Source organism: Gallus gallus, chromosome 3, assembly GCF_016699485.2.
Source record: "Gallus gallus isolate bGalGal1 chromosome 3, bGalGal1.mat.broiler.GRCg7b, whole genome shotgun sequence".
In the NCBI taxonomy this organism is placed as follows: Eukaryota; Metazoa; Chordata; class Aves; order Galliformes; family Phasianidae; genus Gallus; species Gallus gallus.
In genome coordinates this window covers 75136779-75153587 of record NC_052534.1, presented here as the reverse complement: position 1 = coordinate 75153587, position 16809 = coordinate 75136779, and the positions used below count along the sequence as shown (strand labels likewise).

Sequence of the window (16809 nt, the reverse complement as noted above, 5' to 3'; positions counted from 1 at the left end):
ATCTTAACAAATAAAAAATAAACTCCCTCAAGATAAAAAAAAAAATAAACATAAACCACAAGGAATACCGCTTTCTAACCAAGAATGGTTAGGACAACACATCCCTGTTATCAAACAATGGAAGGAAAGCACAAACAGAGGAGTTTTAGGGATCCATCTGTCCCCCCCAGCTGGAAAGTTTTTCCATGTTGAAGTAACAAAAGAGAGAATTTTCTTCACAATCAAACTTGTATGGTCAGAAATACACGGCTGTTTATGAGGGTGGACACTGATAGGACAAGGGGGAATGGTCTTAAACTCAAACAGGGGAAGTTCAGGTTGGATATTAGGAGCAAGTTTTTCCACACAGAGGGTGGTGACACACTGGAACTGGTTGCCCTAGGAGGTTGTGGATGTCCCATCCCTGGAGGCATTTAAGGCCAGGCTGGATGTGGTTCTGGCAGCCTGGTCTGGTGGTTGGTAACCCTGCACATAGCAGGGGGGTTGAAACTCAGTGGTCATTGTGGTCCTTTTCAACCCAGGCCATTCTGTGATTCTATGAAAATAGCTGACAAAGCAGTCATATGTATATACACATATAATGCTAATTATCGTTGTTATTATTTGTATGTGTATATATTTGTGTTGTACAATTTAAGCATGATGTACCGATATGGAATAAAGGGTGGGTACTGTCCTGGTTTTATCAGTATTCCATATCATGGCATCGTATGACAAGTTAACCAGGTGCAGAAGCACACTGCACTGAAGCTGTATTTCTAGCAGCCTCACATGACTTCTCGCTCTCCATGAGGAAGATACACTGCGCTGTACTGCACTTCCCAGGAGCCTCCACATGATTTCCAGTTCTGGATGACTGGGGACAAACTCTCGTCTTTTCTGGGAGGCAAGCCATGGAGGGTCTGCCAACAAAGACTCACACTGACTGCCCTCTGGTTTTATTTCTGGTTTCTTTTGATTTATTACTCTTAATTATTCTGTATTATGTCACATTCCTTTTAATAAATTAGTTTCTCCTATCTCAATTGGGCTTCTTCCCTCCTCCTACCCACCCTCCCTTTCCTCCCACGGGGAAGGAGGAGTGTTGCATGATTAATTCTTGTAACATCACACACTACTACTTTACAGAGGAGTATCTCTAGCTTTGGAATTGATAATTACAGATTAAGTAGTAAGGAAGAACATGTTTCTCTCTAGACTCTTCATGTAAGCAACTGAAGTTCACTGTAATGACTGGGGCTTGACAAGGAGCCACACACAAAAGCAACACAAAAACCTATACATAGTATTATATGCTTACATAACTGCACTCTTGCTGCTGTGTCAAGCTCCTTTTGCATGAAGTGATTTGCAATGTGCTCTGTAACAGATTCACTGAAACTTTCAGAGACAAAACAGCTGAAAACCAAACAGCTAATAAGAAATAAGAACAACGGTCTCCTGTGTGCAGGGTAGAGAAATGGGTATAACTTTTAAGGAAAACATTAGAACAGTACATTTAAATTAATTACTAAAAAAAAAAAAATCTATTTATAGACTAATACTGATAAATGTCAAATTAATTATAGCTCAGTATACCTTCTTCTTGGAAATATTTAGTTTACTGCCAATAACTTTTGCCATTTTCAGTCTGCTTCCGTGGTTGGACAGCATAGCTGTGAAACAGTCCAATGCCTGTGAAGAGGAAGACAAACCAAATTTTCAATACAAGTTTTACATTATATGAGAAGCACTATCTTAATTTATATGAGGCTGAATCCAACCCAGACAATTTTAAGTATCTACTTCTACTGAGAGACTCAGATACTAAGTTACATGAAGAATACAAGACTACTGAGAACAGAGCTGAGAGTTAATCTCTGGGATCCAGCTCAGATTGAAACAGAAAGACCAAGAAGCTACACCACGGAGCTGGGCTACTGTCTCAGAACACAGCACATCAGCCAGAACTAACCTGGGAGAGAGGAAGTGGAGGCAGTAAGCACTCTTGGTATTCAGTAAATTCAGACAAGTAACACTTAACACACTGTGCAACTAACACACACCCTATGGATGTGCGTTATGCCAGTGCATGTCATGGATTCAGTACCAGCTGTAACATCAAAGAACCAGAGTTCCACTGCTTCTGTGAACAGACCCAAATACTGACTTTGTCTGCCCGTGGACATCAACAAGTGATGTACTCCTCAATATCCACATTACCTAAAATGTATTTATTCACCAGCAGCAACATACTAGTCCCTCATTAACTAAACAGTGAAGAACCTAAGAGTAAAATCTTACATCTCCAGAGCATAAATACAAAGGAGGGGCACCTTAAAAAGAGAAGCTATTTTTATATGACCTAGAAATGCACTTCAGCTATTACGTGCCATGTAAATCTATCCCAACATAAATAAAGAAACAACCCTTAGTATTTTTGAGCACTGTTTTTAGATACAAGTTCCCACCACTGGGCAGATGTGACATCAAGCGATAAGCAGTGCAGTGTCTTTGTAGAAAAGAGAAGATTATGTTCCTTCTCAAAAATCCAGCTTCTAGATCTGGTTGTGAATGCATCTATGCTGTTATATCCTTTATTTCATGTTTTAACTGTAAGTTTGGAAGCATTTATCATAAATACTTTTTACATTTACTTTCTCTCTGAGACATCTACAGCAAGGTTTGGGAGTAAATACAGCTCCTGAGCAACAAGTAGCAAACATCGAGAACATCTAGTACCTTAAATACTCCCTCAGCTAAGCCTAGGGCCTTTCTCTTATTGCATACTGTATGGGAACTGCTGAAATCACAGCCTGAACCTCTGATTGACCACCTGAGGCGAGCACTGAGTCAGCCGCAGGAGCACAGGTGAAGGCAATTCACCTGTGTGACCAGAGGGGGTGGAGCCAGGCTCCACCCCTCCTAGAGCCCCATTTAAGGGCTGACTTCCACTGAGGAAGGATCTCTTTCTGGAGATCACTCCTCTGGGAGTCTTTTTGGTGAGTCCAGGACATGGGTAAGCTTTCCATCCATCCCCGATTATCCCTTTCTAACGTGATAATCTCTCTAGCCTAACATCTGTATACTTATTGGCTGTACACATACACAACGTGCAACACAAGTGAATGAAACAAATGCTTAAACGAAAAGTAAAGTTTCCTCAGTCACTTGCAATCCCAGCTCCCACCACTTGAAACCATTGCAGCATACTTTCTGTATGGCCGTAGTAAGTCTGGATTGGCTTTCAGCACCTTAACACGAAGAGCTTTCCTGATAATAAGAAAAGTTTCCACCACACAGAAGAACAAACATTCCAACCACTGTTCAATTGCTTTTGAGGAATATAAATAAATATGAATATTTAGATATAACTTTCTGTCTCACATTCCCAAACTATATTTTGAGATTTGTGACTCAATTTGGGACAGCAATTTCCAGATTAAATCCTACCGCACCTCCTGAAAAATATTCACGGCTGTGGTTGAGGAAGAACTGTCAAAGTTGTAAGCAATTCTGCTGCACCAATTCAATAAGTCTCTAAAAAGAAAAAAATTTAGTGTAACAGTCAAAATTCACAGCATCTTTTCTCACATTCAGCTTAGTTCATTATGTCATCTGGAAATTCCACACCTAGTTATTATTTAAGTTGTACACAGGAAGCCACATACAAAAAAGGATGCTATATTTAAAGGAATAGATGAGCACATAGAGACAAACACCATTACTTTCTAAAAGGTTGCTTGGAAATAGACAATACATATTACATGAAAGCATTACTGTGATTAATTATGAAATTGAAAGCATGAAAACCAGCATGCTATTCACCCAGAAAGGTATTGAGAACTACTTTGCAACATATCAGATCATTATCAACAACAGAATCTTTTTAAATATAATAGGAAGGTAAAGGAAATAATTTAGATTGAGATTTTCTTTTTAAAAATACAGTAAACACAATTTTATAATTCAAAACTGACTCTTCCCATTTTCAGTTTAATTATTTGAATTTCTAACAACATTAAAAGAAAAAAAGAAGTTTAAAAACATAAAGCCACCTGAACACCACAGACAGCTGATAAAATTTCTTCCTAATGAATACATAAGAAAACACAACCTTAGAGAAAGTTCTCGTCCTTCCAGATTTGGTTTCTTATTTTCCAGTCTTGATTCTGATGCATCTTCTGATATGGGCCTGGAACTACAATCAGTGTTTTCTGATGCTTGATATTTCTCTCCTGTAAGGTGAATGAAAATGTCTAGCAAGTGATCAGTTACAAAAGCAAGGTTGGGGTATCTGCTTTGAAGAATCTGTAAACAGAAAAAGAAAGAAGAAAAGAAAAAAAGCAAATCTTTATCATCAGAAGGAAACCATCAGCCTTGCAAATTTTAAGAGGATGCAGTTCAACAGGAACCAACACTCAAGGCAGCCAGCTGCACAAAACCAATCACTTGTAATCTCTCTTCTTCAACAAATTTAAGTCACTGTGATTTTTAAGATGTCAGTTTGGATGCCAAAAGAGAATTCTGTCAACTCAACTCTACTGAAATTCTTTTAACACCTTTGCACAAATACCAACAAAAGGAATGAAAGTACATTCCACTCTATCTATAAACTCAAAGAATAAAGAAACAATTCTAAAACTTGTCACAGAAGGTCTTCTCTCCTGTTCCACTTTATAACGTTTTTTGAGCACTCAAGTTATCTATTTACTGCCGTGATTAAGATAAACATGGGACCCAGTTTTCTTCTATAATTTCATTTCAGCTCAGCTCTCTGCTAAAGCTTGCCAAACAGCAAGCATCGCTGCTTCCCCAAATAAGCTTTTCACAGATACAGGCCAGGAACCAGTACTGATATTCCCCTGTCAAACAGGCTTCTAAGACTGGCCAGGACAGCAGAAGGTGCTGCTCTTGCCCCATTGTTAATAATTAGCTGATAAATGACAAAATGGGAAAACACACTGATATTTTAAGGTCACTCATAACTGTATTTGCTGCTGACCATGGATGAATCCTACTTAAAAACTCTTCCATTATGAAAAAAAATGGAGAAGTTTCTTTCAAATTTTCTGCTAGAGATAACTCACCCTCTTTTCACTTCAGTAAGGCTCTTTTACAATTCCAATGTTTTAAGCTCAAAAATAATTGTTCAGAGAATTCTACTTCACATAAGTCCTGGGCAATTAATTTGCAGATGGACTAAACTAAGCAAAAAAATTCCTTAGAAACTTCAACAAAAAATGTTATTAGAAACAGACATTTGTAGTTGATAACTTAGCAACTACTTTTCATCTCAAAACTTAGGACTTGGGATTCTAATAAGCTCCATTACTTCCCCCCTTGTTTTTTTAAATCTCCATGGGCTACAAAAAGGCAAAGTAATTTGATTCTTAGATCCATTCAGTGTAAAATTCCAACAATCTTTATACAATTAACTTCTTATTTTCCTATCAAAGTAACCATTTACTTCAAAATTGACATAATTCTGAAGTCATAAGGGTGCATGCATTACTGAACTTGCAGAGAAAAGTAAGGATCAAATTTTTTACTGAAAACCATCTACTGTCCTTAATTAAAACATCTTCACATGCCACAATAGAGCAAAACACATCATACCTCCTTGAGTTCTATTTTGCTCATGTTATCCATATGTATTTTGGTCCAATACTTGTCCAGAAGCGCAGCATGGCTGCTTTGCTGTCTGTACCAACCTCCACCACAACTGAATACTCTAAATAAAAGTAACATGAAGAAATGCACATATTGTATCTTAGTGAAGAATTCATTATTTTCAGTGCAGAGAACACATTAAACACAGCTGCTACAGGATAACATGTATGCCTTTATTTGGTGGCAGCCAAAGGATTGTAATCAATGGCTCTACGTCTGGGTGGAGACAAGCCACAAGTGGCATCCCCCAAGGGCTGGTCTTGGGACCAGTGCTCTTCAACATCTTCATCAATAACGTAGATGATAAAACCGAGTGCACCCCCAGCAAATTTGCAAACACCACCAAGCTGAGCGGTGCAGTTGACACACTGCAGGGAAGGGAAGCCATGCAGAGGCACCTGGACAGGCTGGAGAAGTGGGCCCATGAAAACCTAATGAGGTTCAACAAGGCCAAGTGCAGGGTGCTGAAACTGGGCTGGAGCAATCCCAGGTATTTACAAAAACTGGGGGAAGATCTCCTTGAGAGCAGCCCTGAGGAGAAGTATTTAGGGGTCTTGGTGGACGAGAAGCTGAGCATGAGCCAGCAGTGTGTGCTTGCAGCCCAGAAGGCCAGCTGTGTTCCGGGCTGCATTAAAAAAGGGGTGGCCAGCAGGGAGAGGGAGGTGATTGTCCCCCTCTACTCGGTCACTGTGAGGCCCCATCTGGAGTACTGCATCCAGACCTGGGGTCCCCAGTACAAGAACGATGTGGAGCTCTTGGAACGGGTCCAGAGGAGGGCCACTAAGATGATCAGAGGGCTGGAGTACCTCTCCTATGAGGAAAGGTTGAGGGAACTGGGCTTGTTTAGCTTGGAGAAGAGAAGGCTCTGGGGAGACCTCATTGTGACCTTCCAGTACTTGAAGGGAACACAAAAACAGGAGGGGGTGCAACTGTTTATGTGGGTTGAAAGTGATAGGACAAGGGAGAATGGTTTTAAACTGACACGGGGAGATTTAGGCTAGATATTAGGAGAAAGTTGTTCACACAGAGGGTGGTGACACACTGGAAGAGGTTGCCCAAGTAGGTTGTGGATGCCCCATCCCTGGAGGCATTCAAGGCCAGGCTGGATGCAGCTCCGGGCAGCCTGGTCTAGTGGTTGGCGACCCTGCACATAGCAAGGGGCTTTAAACTAGATGATCTTTAAGGTTCTTTTCAACCCAGGCCATTCTGTGATTCTGTTTACCCTTCATTTATCATTGTACTGTCATGCACACCTTGCCTTTCTCTGCTTTCCAAATCACCTGTTCTTTTATCACTGTTTTTTTCCCCTCTACTGTAAAATCTTTTTAGAGAAACTTGCACAAAGATGACTGACATTAAGTTAAACCCACCATATGCAACATACAGAGACAAGATACCTTCTGAGTATCAATCATAAACATTCCTCACACAGTAATTACAAAGAGTGGTATTTTGTTATGGGTGGGGAAATGATTTAATGGTTTTTTTCCTCCAAAAGTTATGTACCTTTAACTTGAAGTGTTTTTTTTCTGTTCAAAGACAGGCTCTACTCAGTAGTAATTTAACGTTCCTTTAAAACGGAAAAGGTCCCTTTCACAACTTCCATAACTTCTATCCCCTTATAGTTGGAAATTGCTAGAACACTCAGACCAACGTTTAAACTTGCCGTCTTTGACTTAAAAATATGAGAATTCATATTAACTCATTTAAGTTACGTGCTTACCTCCTGGTTGCAAAAAACTGGAATCCTGGTGCTACTTTCAAGCAGTCACCACGACCAGGAATTAGCAACTCCCTTTTCTCCAAAAGAGGAATCAGGACAGAGATCTAGAGAAGAAAATAAACTATGAAGTATTTCTTTTTTTGGGTGGGGAAGCATTAACAAGCATCCTACCCAGTGACATTCAATTTACATGTGAAATGCTACAGCTTATCCACTGAGCCTCAATATATTGTCAGCAACAGCTTTTCCTGCAGACTGCACTTCTAAGCAAAACAAACATTGGAACACTACTTAAAAGAGACACAGCTCATTACCAGCGTCACTGCAAATCTTCAGAGTGAAATCAGGGGTAATGTCATCATTGCTCTAAAGCAGTGACAACAATTGCAGCGTAACTATCTTTGAAGAAAGCCAGGCTAGTTTTTTTAACCTCTGTTGAAGAAGCATTATGTTCAGTGAATTGCCACAGAACTCACAGTGACTGGAATCCAAAAATTACTACTACAGCCTTAAGACAAACACTTCATAGTGAACAAAAACCTACATACCACATCCAGAGGAGCGTAATCAATATCCTCCAGAAGTATCCAATGACCCTTGGTAACAGCTTGTGTCAAGGTTCCAGGCTGCCAAACAAACTCCCCTGGGACATCTGTACAACGATACATACCAAGCAGCGTCTATGACAGAAACGAGTGGTAAATTAGAGACCTATTCATTACATGCCTTCATAATTTGAAGTGAAAATGACCAAACTGGCATATAAATAACACTATCTGCTAATTCTAGTAATATGGGTCCATCATTACACTTCAAGAAAAAAGGTTTCACTCCTCCAAACTGAAGCATAGTAACACAAATGAACTAGGTAATTAGATGTCTAAGTACATAGGTGTGCCACAGTAACTAATGCAGAAAATCAACAGCATAAGACAGAAAACACAGGAAAAACCCAGACGAAACATAACTTAAATAGAATGGATGACACATAATTATGTACAGAATTTAAATAATAAGGAAGCTGAACTGAATTTTTCTTCAAATCTACTGTTCTCATTAATAGCCAGAACAATATTGTAAGAAGCTGAAGGTTGTGAGGTCTTAGCAAAAAATTTATACATTATCTTATTATAAAAGCAAGTCCGTACTTTAAAAATAATGTCTGCTCATCCTACCACAAAACAATATCATCAATTACCTTGCTATCAGTTTGATCCCCAAGTTGGACTTTCAAAATATGAGGAGGTTTTGTTCTTCCTGTAACAGCTGCTAAATATTCAATTAAAGTAGTTTTGCCACATCCTATTGGTCCTTCCAATAAAATAGGACTTTGAAATGCTACAGCAATAGCAAGGTTTTGAAGATTTGTGAAGGCAGATTCCACCAAAACAAAACGGCTGGTGATATTTTCCTGTTAAAACAAAATTTGAGTTATTATACTGAAATGGCTTTTTTTTTTTATTTTAATAGGTTTTACTACACAGGATGATTATGAAAGCAAGTATGATTATCAGAAAATTTTAGCCTACAGATCTGTCAACACACATCAACTAAAATTAAACTTCCTAGAGCTGTGGACTATGAAGACTGTATTTAATGACAGATATTAAAAGAGACTTCATCAAAAAACTATTATAGGTGAAACACTTAATTTAGTATATGTACAATTTGTTCCCAAAGGGAGTTCACACTAAATTATCAGAAGACACAGTAACTATTCAATCATCATATTCATGTCAATCAAATACAATTTGTAATACAAATGAAATCAAGTCATCAGAATGGATCCCAATTAAAAAAAAAAAATCAAATAGCAGTTAGACTCAGGTTATGTATGAACATAAAAACTGATGTGCTGTATTTGCCTCTTGCTGTACAAGGTCATTGAACACAATGCATGGGGGGCTGGGTAATTAAATTCAGAGGAATTTTTCGCTTCATTCAAACTGCAATGGATACAGTTTATTGAAGGGTAATTCATCAATGACAGATGCTCTCCAAATATTTTAATCATTCTACACTCACTAATATGTCAGTATATGGCACAAAGACTAGTATTCTGCTCCAAAAGTTTCTCCCTGCTGCAATGAATTTCAAACCATATACTCAATTCTATGTATATATAGATAGACACACACACACACACACACACATACACACAAAAGATACCAAATTAAATCACACAAGCAGAGGGGCAAAAGAAAAAAATGGGAGGAAAAAAAACTCTCATTCTGCTACTCAAGGAATTCTGGATATCAGCAGTCTTCATTTAGCTCTTCGTCCTTCATTTGTAAATGTGTTACAAAATTAAGCAACAATACTCAGGCCAAATACAATCAAGAATTGTGCCTTAATGAGAAAACTAGTCAAGAATACTGACTGCAGCTACAAAAAAGAACCTGAACAGTTCAAAATTAATAGCATCTCAAGAAAAAATAGGTTAGAAGAAACACTACTTAATCAAACATACTATTGCATTTGATGGTTTTGTTAAAACTGTAAAGCACTACACTACATTCTTCATCACTTTACACTCAAGTGAAAGGGAGAAAGTAAGTTCTTCCTTAATTCCTTAATCCTGCCTTCCAGAAGAGTAAGGAGCAGCCTTGTTTTCTTTTAAGGACATAACTTCAGAGAAAGGCTATCGATAATATCCCTGTATAGCACAAAGCACTACTTCTCTTACAGCATGTTCTTAAGAACTGCTACAAAGAAGGTGAAATTGACAGGACTATTAGAATCACAGAATCATAGAATGGTTTGCATTGGAAAGACCTTTAAGTTCAGCTAGTTCCAAGCCCCTGCTTAGGTACGGATACCTCCCTCTACATCAGGTCGCTCAAAGCAACATCCAGCCTGGCCTTGGATGCTACCAGGGAGGGGGTATCCACAACCTCGCTGGGTAACCTGCTCCTGTATCTTACCACCTTGACAGTAAAGAATTTTTTCCTAATATCTAGTCTAAATCTACCCTCCTCCAGCTTAAAACCATTTCCCCACAACCTGTGGCTACATGCTCTTATGAAAAGTCTCTCCTCATCTTTTCTGTAGTCCCCCCTTTAGGTATCAGAAGGGCTTCAGGTACTGGAAGCCTTATTATACTTTCATTGTTTCAGTCCACAGCGAAACTTCCCTGTAGTTCTAATATTATGTATCACTAGCTTACAGCATACATTAAAAAAAAAAAACACAAAAAAACCAAAAACCAGATACCCAAATTATCCATAGCATCCCAATGACTTTTTAGTAGGAATAAAGTCAGTTTGCAGCAGAAGAAATTGTTAAAAAAAAGGTACAGACTTAATATTGGGTTACATACCTGCTGTTCTTCAGAAACAAGCTTTAGTCTAGGCAGCACAATACCACAAACAGCTACTACATTTGCAGACAGGTCACCCGATACAATATGACCTTGTTTATATTGCACTTCTTTCTCCTTTTGCCAAAATGCGGAGTCTGGATTGGCCAAAACAAGGGCTCGTTCCACATTCTGCACCTGAGATTCTTCTAGCAGCCTGTCAAATCCACATCCATGTATATTAATTCAACTGAAAGTCATCAACAAATCAACTTACTTCAATATTGAAAAAGTTCCTACTTTAGTCTGAAATGTGTCAGCTCCTCAGGACTGAAGATCTTCTTCATGAAAGACAATTTATGTTCATCGTTCATACACGTAACCAGAGCTAAACAGTTTGAAGTGTACCTAAAAATTATATTTAGACAAAACATGTCAAAATACAGTTGTAAAACATTTAGCTTGACAACAAAATACTGATTTTGGAAAAACATGAAGATAACTTTCCCTGTAGAAATTATTTTAAAGCTGTGCTTAACATTTTATATTTTTTTTTCTGATGTATTTCTCCAGAGAAAAGAAATTCTGACATTATATAATGTATCATTAACATATTAACTAGCTAACACTCCTCTGAAATGCTGAAAAAAACAGAAGTACAGTAAAAGATGAGACTTTCCTGAACAAATGAAGGTGAACATATAAAACAACGAAAACTACATTTTCTCTGCCCAACTATTTCTTCCTCATTTCCCATTCAAATGGTCACCATTACCCTTTCAAATCTGCGAGTTCATGCTATTTCTAAAATAACCATAATACACTGAACTCAAGACTCAGTGCTAAAGAATACAACAACTCCTATATCTTGGCTTCATAACATAAAGCTGCCTCACAACAAAAGAATCATAGAATGGTTTGAGTTGGAAGGGATCTTTAAGACCACCTAGTTCCAACACCCTGCTACTGGCAGGGGCTCCCCCCTCTAGACCAGGTTGCTCAAAGCTCCATCCAACCTGGCCTTGAATGCCTTCAGGGAGGGGACATCCACAACCTCACTGCGCAACCTGTTCCAATGTCTCATCACCCTTACAGTAAGGAATTTCTTCCTAATATCACATCTAAATCTACCCTTTTCCAGTTCAAAACTGTTTCCCCCTGTCTTGTCACTACACACCCTTACAAAAAGTCCCTCCCCAGGTACTGGAAGGCTGCCATAAGGTCCCCCTGCAGCCTTGCCTTCTCCAGGCAGGAAAGCCCCAACTCTCTCAGCCTGTCCTCATAAGGGAGGTACTCCAGTCCTCTGGACCCTCTCCAACAGCTCCATGTCCTTCTCGAGTTGGGGGCCCCAGAACTGGATGCAGTACTCCAAGTAGGATCCCACGAGAGCACAGCAGAAGGGTAGAATCACCTCCCTTGACCAAGGTCATGCTTCCCTTGATGCAACACAGGATACAATTGGCCTTCCAGGCTGCACATTGCCAGTTCATGTTGAATCTTTCATTAACCAACAGTCCTAAATCCTTCTCCTAAGGGCTGCTCTCAAGCCATTCTCTGCTCAACCTGTATCTATGCTTGGGGATTGCTCTGGCTCAGGTGCAGGGCCTTGCAATCGGCCTTGTTGAACTTCATGAGGTTGGCATGGGCCCACCTCTTAAAGCCTGTCCAGGTCCCTTTGGATGGCATCCCTTCTCTCTAGCGTGTCAACTGCACCACTCAGCTTGGTGTCATCTGCAAACTTGCCAAGGGTGCACTCAATCTCACTGTCTGCGTCGCCTACAAAGATGTTAAATAACACGTCCCAGCACATTTCATAAAAGTAATAAACAACTTTCCATTTATTATACCACTGCTTTTACCTGAACAGCAGGTAAATCCACTTCAGTCAACAAATTAATTAGTAATTCTACTCATATTTCCAAGAATATAATAGAATTGTAGAATGGCTTGGGTTGGAAGGGACCTGAAGCATCATCAAGTTCTAATCTCCCTGCCACAGGCAGAGTTGCCATCTGTTAAGATTAAATACTAGATAAGGACCCCATTCAACTTGGCCTTAAACGCCTCCAGGGGAATGAGCATTCATAACTTCTCTGGGCAACCTATTCCAGCACGTCACCACTGTCTCAGTAAAAAAGTTTCCACTGACATCTGACCTACATCTTCCTTCCTTTATTTAAAAACCATTCCCCCTTGTTCTACTGCTATTTACCCATGTAAAAAGTTGATTTTCCTCATGTTTATAAACTTCCTTTAAATATTGAAAGGCCGCAACGTGGTCTTCCTGCAGTCTTCTCTTATCCAGGCTGAACAAGCCCAGTTCCTTCAGCCTATCTTCATAGTAGACCTGATCCAGCCCTTGGATCATCTTCATGGCCCTCCTCTGGACCCTCTCCAAAAGCTCCACATCTTTCCTGTTCTGGGAGCCCCAGACTTGGATGCACTACTTCAGCTGGAGCTTCATGAGGACAGAGTAGTGAGGGACAACCATCTTCCTCACCCTGCTGGCCACCCCTCCTCTGTTAAAATCCAGGATACCACTGGCTTTCTGGGCCACAAGTGTGTCCTGGCTTTGTAACTTCACTATTGGTATTCCACATCATAACATCATGGACAAAAGAGAAGAACTACGTATCCCAGAGGACCTCACGGTCAGAGAAGGAAGATACATCACAGAAGATACGTCATCTGGTTGCGCGCGATGCTTCTTCACTTTCGCTTGCTGCCGGGAGAGGAGTGGGTGTGCTTTCCAAGCTGGGCGCCTTCATCAAGTAAGGCTTTCAGTTTCGGAAACTCTCTCACTCTCTCTCTCTCTCCCTCTCTATCGCTCTTTCGCTCTCTCTCCCTCATTTCATTTGGTTTATTATCCTTACTCCCAATTAGATTGTATTGTATCGTGTCATCTTGCATCCCAACATCATAGTTAGTAAAATAAGTTCTCCTTCTTAGATTGTTGCCACCGCTTCGTTTTTTCTCGGGAAGTCAGGGGGGAGGGGGGCCCACAAGCCTACTGCCCCCCTGTCACGGGCACAGATCTATCTAGGTAACTCCGTGACAAAGTGCACAGTGCTGGCTCATGTTAAGCTTTTCTTCAACCAACAACCACAAGTCCTTCTCAGCAGGACTATTCTCAAGGAGTTCTCCCGGACTGTATATACAGCTGGGATTACATCAACCGAAGTGCAAAAGCTCGCACTTTGATTTATTGAACCTTGTTACATTTCACAAGGGCCCACCTTTCAAGTTTATGATCTGGATGGCATCCCATCCTTGTGCTGTACCAACTTGGTATCATCAGTAAACATGCTGCGGGTGCACTCAGTCCCATCATCTATGTCACTGACAAAGATGTTAAAGAGCTGAATGCATGTCATCCTGGCAGTTATATCTGACAACAGTCTTGTTCCTGTACTTTCTGAATTCAAGATACAGCTGTCTTTTCTATGGAAAAGACTGAAATTTTTAAGCTTACCAACGGACCAAAGTGTCATGACTCCTTAGGAGTGGAATACACACGCTCCAGTCCCATAATTCCCGGAAAACTGATTGCTCCTTTTGTAAAAACCTATATGATGCTTCCATGAGGTCCCGTAACTTCATTCGTCTGCGCCCATATCGAACTGTGTTTGCATCTGAGCTCTCCAGGAAAAGCCTCTGGAAGACCGGTGATGTGTTCTTAAAATATCTTAGAGCAAATCTTTGTAAAGAAAAAAGAGAAAGAGATGGAACAGAGATATCTAAGACAGAGCAAATGAAAATACTCACTAATGTTTTAATTCAGAGGTCCAGAAACAGTAACTGATGACATAGTGTGAATGAGGCTTGTATTTAACTTTGTCCATGCCTGGGAAAGATAACCACTTCAACTATCAGCTTACAACAGACGCTTCACTTTATTAGAGATTATTATTTGATTAGTAAGGGGAAACAGCAGCAACTGTTGTAAAGTCTCTGATTTCTCTTGTTTACTGAAAAAGTAGTACTAACTGTTAGACGACTTTCCATTCCACTGGCCTACAGATCTAAAATTCAATAGACATTTCGGTTGTTAGCAGAATAAGTCAACTGTTTTGCTTTCCTTCTGATCAAATGATCTAAGACAAAAGTCGTGCTAGATGTTACCTCATAATTGAATTTAAAGAAACACTGCTTAAGACTTGTGTTTTGTAAGTCATTCTTTCAACTGAAGGGACATTTGTTACTGGAAAAGACAAGCCAAAGCACTGTAACAGCACCTCCCATCACCAGTGAATAGTGGTGAGCACACACTCTGAGGCATTATGTTACTTACGGCAAAACATCAGGATGGTCAGCAACCAGCTTGCTCATCGCTACACACAGCCTTTCATGCCGATCATGGTTGATTTGGCCACCAGCCTTAATGGCAACTGCATTTCGTTCCAACAAGTCCAGCAAGACTGGACGAAGCTGACGGCCAATTAATAGAGTGCATTCTTTATCCAGTAATAACAGAGCTAAAGTATCAAGGATGCACTGTCGATCCTGTTGAGTCCAAGTCTAGAGAGAAAAAGAAAGAAGGAACTGATTAAAAGGGAAATTATATATACTTTTAGTTTCAGAACTATTTGTATAGGTTTCATATTGAACTTTACAGCAAGAAAATACCCAGTGGAAGAACTTAATTGATACAGCTCTCCATACTTAAAAGACTGGAAATGAGTGTCATGAAAAAAAATACACTAAATAAAAATCATAAAAAATTACAAATTCAAGTTCTCAAAAAAGTTGTTACTTTCCTATTAGAAGCCATTATGATGAACAATGACAAAAAGCATACATCTGCAAGTTGGAGTTGAGATTTTTTCTTACTCTTGTACAGAAATGTTCCTTTATGCCAAGTAAATGTTAGGCTTTAGAACATATACAGATTAGATTCTGATCTACTGTAGGGAAAAATAAAACACCAAAACATACAATATTCCAAACTTTGTTACTGAAGAACCACAGTTTCTTGTATATTTAAGGTTAAGTTTCTTTAGCCTTTGACCTCATGCTATTATCCAAACACCATTCCACTTTGGTGACGTTTAGCACATAATAGTGCTTTGACTTAGGAAAATTTTGTGCTACATCAGTTTTGCTCTCAGCTTTGACCTTCCATCCTCCCCTCCCGCACTGACTGAGTAAACACTCATACCACCACTATTTTATCTTTCCTGTCAAACAGCAGTAAATATCAGTGAGGCAGGGAAGCTTTCCAAAGAAAATAGTCACTTACTGAACTTCTATGGAAACAACATGCAATTTAGATAGCCTCATTTTAGCAACACGTGCTGTCAATTTCTGCCTGTCCTGGACTTTTGTTAGTTGTGTAAAACCTGTTGCTGTGCATGCAGACAGCATCATTTCATTGCTACAAGAGCTTCTCAATGCTGCTTTCCAAAGGTGATCTCCATAGGTTTTACCACAGTTGACATCCTCTTAGCACATGTATGTACTTGTTCAAGCTGCAAGCCTTCACTCATTCAGCATGAAAGAAAACAGGGAATAATAACAGTAACAAGTAAATAACAAGTACCTTCTGTTTCCTAATCAAACACGTCTTTGGCTACCCAAACAAGGCACAACAGATTGCTTAATTCATTAACCAGAGCTTTTAGTTTCAAATAAAAGGAACAATTAACAATAAAGCAGCAAATAAGTGTAATGGATCAGTCTCATTCGGTAACGTTCTCTAGTTATTTGACTACTGTGCACCAAATCAATTAGAAATTTTGTGAGAGCAAGTGATTTTTTTTAATCATCATCTATAGTACCCTTAGGATATGCAAAAGTGATATAAAGAATAAAAGAAAGAAAGCAAAAAAAAAAAAAAAAAAACAGTGACAACATTCTCATTCTACAAATTGTATGTTTGATTCCAGAGCCTTTCAGTATAAATGAAAAACGTTAAGGAAAAAACATAACATTTCGGGGGATTTGTAATGAAAGGTAACTTTATGAAATACACAACTTTCTCAATCAGTAGCAAAGGGCAGCTGATCTGCAAGTGTTTGGTATTAGTGCTTGAGTTTAGGATGGTAACTCTGCCCAGAAAGCACTGCAAACAACATTTCCACCAAATATCCAACAAATGCATGCACTGTGCATTGCTAACAGAACAGACACTAAGGAG

At 39.4% G+C, this 16809-nt stretch overlaps 1 protein-coding gene across 3 annotated transcripts in view; it reads right to left on the bottom strand.

Moving 5' to 3' along the window:
* The window catches only part of MDN1 (midasin AAA ATPase 1), a 93956-nt gene that overhangs the window by 74247 nt on the left and 2900 nt on the right, over positions 1–16809 (bottom strand). For all 3 annotated transcript variants that reach the window (XR_005858499.2, XM_419835.8, XM_004940386.5), the window contains exons 2-12: positions 14965–15191; positions 14146–14370; positions 10974–11081; positions 10695–10890; positions 8574–8786; positions 7924–8055; positions 7376–7479; positions 5599–5713; positions 4097–4290; positions 3438–3519; positions 1579–1674 (exon numbers count right to left, since the gene is read on the bottom strand). Coding sequence is in view for 2 of the 3 variants with exons in the window: in XM_419835.8 (XP_419835.4) it covers positions 1579–1674; positions 3438–3519; positions 4097–4290; positions 5599–5713; positions 7376–7479; positions 7924–8055; positions 8574–8786; positions 10695–10890; positions 10974–11081; positions 14146–14370; positions 14965–15191 (1692 nt within the window). In the remaining variant the exon portion in view is untranslated. The remainder of the gene's footprint in view (positions 1–1578; positions 1675–3437; positions 3520–4096; positions 4291–5598; positions 5714–7375; positions 7480–7923; positions 8056–8573; positions 8787–10694; positions 10891–10973; positions 11082–14145; positions 14371–14964; positions 15192–16809) is intronic.